General features: G+C 41.6%; 1 protein-coding gene across 4 annotated transcripts in view; it reads left to right on the forward strand.

The window, feature by feature from the left end:
• ESF1 (ESF1 nucleolar pre-rRNA processing protein) overlaps nucleotides 1-5708 on the forward strand; it is a 73573-nt gene extending 67865 nt beyond the window's left edge. For all 4 annotated transcript variants that reach the window (XM_090051231.1, XM_090051217.1, XM_090051240.1 and 1 more), the window contains 2 exons: nucleotides 2858-3004; nucleotides 5103-5708. In XM_090051231.1, the coding sequence (XP_089907357.1) occupies nucleotides 2858-3004; nucleotides 5103-5402 (447 nt within the window). In that variant the 3' untranslated portion in view covers nucleotides 5403-5708. The remainder of the gene's footprint in view (nucleotides 1-2857; nucleotides 3005-5102) is intronic.
• Nucleotides 5709-6000: the final 292 nt, after the last annotated feature.

Raw genomic sequence — 6000 nt, forward strand, 5'->3', positions numbered from 1 at the left:
CAGAATGACAACCGAGGCCCAGAGATTAAAGCTAGAATTTTTAAGTATCCGCTTATTTTTGGGTACTTGAATTGAGAAATAGGGTTTCGCTTTCGAGAATGCTTTACATTTTATAGCCCTTTTATGTTTAAAACACAGCTCTAATCAACTTTACTGTGGTTGTGAATGTTCAATGCTTCTACAAATTTGGCACCAGGTTTTCACTGGCTGTTACCCAGAAAATGAGGAACACATGATTGTGGCCAACTGTGAACATTTTGGTTTACTTGCTTGGCATCATATTGGAACTGTGGAAGGGGGAAACGAGGATGAAGTCTGATCTCCAGAGTGACATTCAGTGGCTTTAATCATGAGGCCGTTCTTTCTCTTATGCAGCCTCTTGCCTTACTCATTATACACCTTCCAACCTCTAAAACAAAGTGGAATCCAGCAGACAACAGCCACATGTGGGACACATTTCTGATCCATTCATGGAATATAATTCAGAGGTGGGGTTCTTGTGCCTTTTTAAAGTAGTTCACAATCATGCCATTAAAGACAGAATCATAATGCTTGCTCAGTGGACCTAAGCATTTGGGTTTTGGTATTCCCTAACACGAGCACTTGATTTTTGCAAGTGTATTTAATATAGGGATTTTTAAGCAAATTCCAATTTAAGAAAATCCTGGAAAAAGCCCTCAAATGTAGAGATTTGAGACTAACCAGGTCCAGGTTCAGTTCAGGTTTTGGAATTCAGGGGGAAAAGGGCTATTGACATTGTTCCTGTCTTTTCCCTCACTACCCCAACATCATCCTTGCCCTCCACCCTATTCCACTCCTCTCCACTTGGTTCCTGCTCTCCTCCCTTGTCCTGTTCTTTTGTTTGGTCCTCTCAGTTCCAGCATGATTGCTTCCTCTTTCTCCTAAACACCTGGGTGCTGGGGGTGAGGGTGAGTAATCTAAGCTAAGTGCTTTGGTCCGGTGTCCATATCCACAGGCAGCTGAGAAAAAAAATTGAATGGAAAGTCCAGTATTGTACCTGCAGCCAAGGTGGAGTATGTTCTGTCAGTTTGGCCAGAGTATTAGAACTGGGAGGGATTGGAGCATGCTTAGTGTATACAATATTGCACTAGTATTGAAACTTTGAAGATGTTTTAGAGGCTTATAACATAGTTAGATTTTAGGTGAACTTTCTCATAGATTGGGGGGGCGGGAATAGTTGCTACCCAAGAGAACTTTTCCAATCTTTTCTCCTATGCCTGTAGAAGGGTTTTTGTGCCTGAAAGCTTGCAATTAAAGATTTTTTTTTTCCCAAAAATGTAGTTGGTCTAATAAAAGATATCACCTCTACTGCGAGTCTTGATTGCTTTCGCCTCTAGACCAATATGGCTACAACCGGGATACCTGCTAGATCCTGATACATTTCTGGATCTTGTTCCAAACTATGGAGACAGTAGCCCCTCAGTTAAATGAGTATAAACAAGCAATTAGACAAACTGGTTTTTTTTTCTGTATTCTGGTTCTCAAAAACGGCTGAGCCGTTTTAGCTAAAATCTTAAAGAAAAAAAACACTTTAACTTTTCCCTGCTTGTAACTGGAAGCCAAATCTTGTAGTAGAGGAATGCCTGGCAACCATAAGTGTGCATATGTTTGTTTGTTATTGTTTTTCATTTATTTTAATGGCACTACCAGTTTCCTTCTAGACTGCATCTAGAATGCATGTAACATAGTCCATGAGGAAGGACCCTTAGTGAATCAGTGACAGCTAGGAACAGAACCCAGGTCATCTTCTTAGTCCTAGTACAACTGAGATTTTCTAGGAGTTAAAACTTTTAGCTTGCTTTTATTATTTAATTTGGGAACATATTTAATTTGGACGTTCCTTTTAACCTCCATTTTTAATGTACAATCCCTGCCCTAGGTAGTATTTGCTAGATGGAGTAGCTTCCCTGGAGACTTGTCACGGACTCCTTCAGATGCATCACGTTTTGGTTAAAAATCCACGAAAAGAATTTTTTTGCATAACACACTTTTCAAAGCAGCTGAGTAATTCTACATCAAGTGAATTTTTTTCCCTGAAAACATAACCTTAATATTTTTTTTAAAAAACAGTAGTTTCCTATTTATAGGAATACCAAAGGGTTGTCTGTTCAAAACTGTTTGATATTGTCCTTAATTTTTAGTGGCATGAATGAAAATCACAGTATTACCCTTCATTGCTGTTTTTTTGCATTTGTTGGTTAATGGGTCAAATTAATTTTTTACCCAAGGGTTTTCATAAATAAAAACATAAGAATTAATTTCATAAAATAGAAAATGGTTTCAGTCTTTTATCTTCTATATGTGAATGCTGAGGTTGGATAAATCTTGTAGCAGCTGTGGATAGTGTTTCTATCTTGAGGTGATACAGTGAAAATGAGCAACAGTGAGTATATTGAATTAAAGGATTGCCTCTTTAGCTTGTTCTATTTAAATAATAAATCTGCTATGAGTTTATAAGCAATAAGTAACATTCTTAAAATGGTAAGTAGTAATGGAGAGGACTGCCTATCAAACCTTTGCTAACCTGAAGTTAGATATAAGTTGTTAGAACGAGACTAATACCTGCATCTGCCTCTGCATGTACGTGCTCATTTAATAATACCAAGTCTTTCCTCCTCACCAGTTCTCCAAATGTTTTAGAAGATATTTTACACTATTAAACTAACATTTCTATGTTTTTATAATTGCAATCTGTTTACAAATTACAAATCTTCCCCTGGAGCCCTGGAAATCCTGAGTTCTCGTGTTTCAGATGGAACATCTGTATCCCATATACCATTGAGAGATATTGTGTAAACTGATTTTTTTTAACTTCTTCTTTCTTTTATTGTAACAGGCTGAAATGGCTCTGCTCATGATGGATGATGAAAACGATGACAGAAAACATTTCAATTATGACAAAATTGTAGAACAACAGAACCTGACTAAAAAGAAAAAGAAACTGCTAATGAAAAAGGAAGAGTTGATAGAAGATGACTTTGAGGTAACAAGGGTGTCCTAATTCTGAAATGTAGTAGAAGCTTAAAAGTATTGGTTCCTTTTTAAGAAGAGTGGATTGGTATTCTGATGAAAGAATTAGACCTCAGTCACAGGTTTTGAGTACCATATCAACAAAATGTTTACAATGCAATTAAACCTAAACCTCTTTACATAGCTCCTTTAGAGAAAAAGGTTGATTCAAATAAGAATACAACTTGTATCAGTGCGGCTGCTTTCGAATGTTTTATTACCTACATATTCTCCTTTTCACCATAGAGGCTGGGTGCACTTTTACATGGGTTTAGATTACAAGCAGTATTTCTCTCATAGGGGAAGTGAAACCAGATGATGTAAATGTCCAAGAAGATGGAGTACATTCCACAAGCCTTCTTATAACTTAGCTGCAGCATTTGTTATTGTCCTCTTCCTGGCCTTTCTCTTAGGCCTGTGTGAAGCTTCAGTAGCCGATTCGATTTGGAGGAGATTCAGCCCGATTCGGGGGGCCGAATCTCTGAATCCAAATTGAACTGGGAGACCAATTAAAAGCTCTGAATCAATTTGAAGCATCAGAATCGATTTGGAAAAGATTTGGCATTTAGTCACAGACTAAACAGGCAGCTGACACGGCTGCCTCCAGCTGGTAAGTCTGTTGGGATTGGGGGAGGGAAGGGGCATTGGCGAGGTAAGGATTGGGGCTGGGACAAGCTGTCTAGCTGGGGCAGGGGACACGGGCATGGGTGACTGGTGTTTTCCAAGTCTTGGGGGGGGGGGCACCAGCAGGGCACAACTAGGGTATGGGGGGGTTCCCCCAGCATCTGGGCACCAAGCATGCCAACCATCCCCCAGCATTCCACCAGTGGAGCCAATTTCAGGAGGGGACACAAGTGCTGTCCATGCCCCCTGAGCACCCAGAGTGCTTGGTGTCAGGGGGAGCACCAGTGCTCTCAGGTGGGGCACATCTTCCCCCCCAACCACCATGTCCCCCTGTGTGTTGCCTATGGGCGTGGGACTCGGGAGGCACAGGATGCGGGCACGGCAGCACTTGAAGCAGGGGCTGTGCCCTGCTGCTGCTTTCCCAGCTGGCGTGGTGGGGGCAGGATTCAGGCGTGGCTTGCTCCAGGTGGAAGAGGGCAAGCGGCATCAGGGTATACCCTCTGTTCCTAGCGCTGCTGTGCCCATGTCCTGCTGTGCTGCACCCACCCCCCTGCGCCACCTGTCAAGCAGCAGCAGCACAGAGTCTCTGCTCCCAGCACAGCTGTGACCGCTGCCCCTGTGCTCTGCTATGCCTGCTGGCAAGAGGTGCCAGTACAGAGTTCATGCTCCCAGCACTGCTGCGCCCACATCGGCACTTGGAGCGGGGGCTCTGTTTTACCGCCACTTGCCAGCTAGCGTAGGGGGTGCAGGATGTGGGTGTGGTAGCTGGGAGCAGGGGCTATGTATGCCCTGCTGCTGCTTGCCCCCTTCTGCCCAGAGTGAGTCATGCCTGCATTGCAGCCCCCCCCCGCCCCACACTGGCTGGGCAAGTGGCAGCAGAGCATAGCCCCCACTTTGAGAGCTACCACGCCCACATCCTGTGCTCCCCTGCCCCCTTCCCTGAGTAATGCACCCCCACGCCCCTTCTTTCCCCCAATCCCAACAGACTTGTCAGCCAGAGGCAGCTGTATCAGCTGCCTGCTTATTCTGTGGCTGAATCTCACAAGTGATGCCAAATCTTTAGGATCTGATTTGGCCGAATCTAACTGGGACAGCGATTCAAATCTCTGAATCAAATCGCTGTCCTCTGAATCGGCTGAATCTGAAGTGAATACCTGCCACTTCGCACAGGCCTACTTTCTCTACCAGCTTTTTTCATGCTGGCTCTATTTATAGCCAAAAGGAACTTTTTGGCCTACCTCCTGTGGCATAAAGAGTTTGTGTAATGTCCTAACAGCACATAACTGATCTTCTTGCATCACCTTTTTGCATACAACCAAAAGGTAGTTAGTGCTTTCTGCATGTGCATGAATGTACATGCTTCATATAACAGTATATTCTTGCAGTATTTTCTAGAATTTTTTCATCCATAAAATGACTAACTGGAATTGGTTCTCTTCTGTCTTCAGGTGAATGTTGCTGATGCAAGGTTCCAGGCCATGTATACTTCCCACTTGTTTAATTTGGATCCTTCTGATCCAAACTTCAAAAAGACAAAAGCAGTGAAAAAAATCTTGGAGGAGAAAGCCCGCCGAAGAGAGCACCAGCAGCAGGATGCTACAGAGGCAGAGAAGAAACTGGAAACTGACATAGGAAAGAAAGCAAGTGTCCCTAAGAAATCCATAGATCCTGCCTTATCATTGCTAATAAAATCTGTCAAAAATAAAACCGAACAATTTCAAGCGAGGAAGAAACAAAAAGTCAAATAACTGGGCTTCATTTTACTTTTGGCAGTTCAGTCTGTGCTCTTTGTTTGTGTAGTATGTTGAGGCCATGAACAGTTTGTATGTCCTAATGTCTTCTGAAAAATCAATGGAAATACTGAGGTTTCAAGATGAACTACATACAACCCTTTACCTCAGTGACTTTTTCCTTATCCTTCTATGAATATCTGCGGAAATACTGTGGTTATGAGAGGTCACAAACATGAACATGCATAACAAAATTAACGTTCCTGAAGCTGTTTATTTCATAATATCATTTCATTTGGAGCTAATAAAAATGTTAAAGATGGAGGCTAAGACCATCAAAAATCATAATTATGATCAGATTTAAAAAATAGAATTGTTATCATTGGCTTTTGGAGCATGGTATTAGTTTAGATAAAATCTCCTCTGAAATTGCGTAATGACATGTTTTAATACTTCTTGAGTCTGTAAACAATGCTATTGGTAAAGATGTTTTTAATATAACTGAAGAAGAAGATTGGTTAGATAAATTTTGGATACTAGTTAATAACTGTATAACTCAAAATTATTAAAATGTATTTTAATTTATTAAATTTTACTTGCATAATAGTGGACTCGT

The sequence above is a fragment of the Crocodylus siamensis genome, chromosome 1 (assembly GCF_052110815.1).
Source record: "Crocodylus siamensis isolate JL-2025a chromosome 1, ASM5211081v1, whole genome shotgun sequence".
NCBI lineage: Eukaryota > Metazoa > Chordata > Crocodylia > Crocodylidae > Crocodylus > Crocodylus siamensis.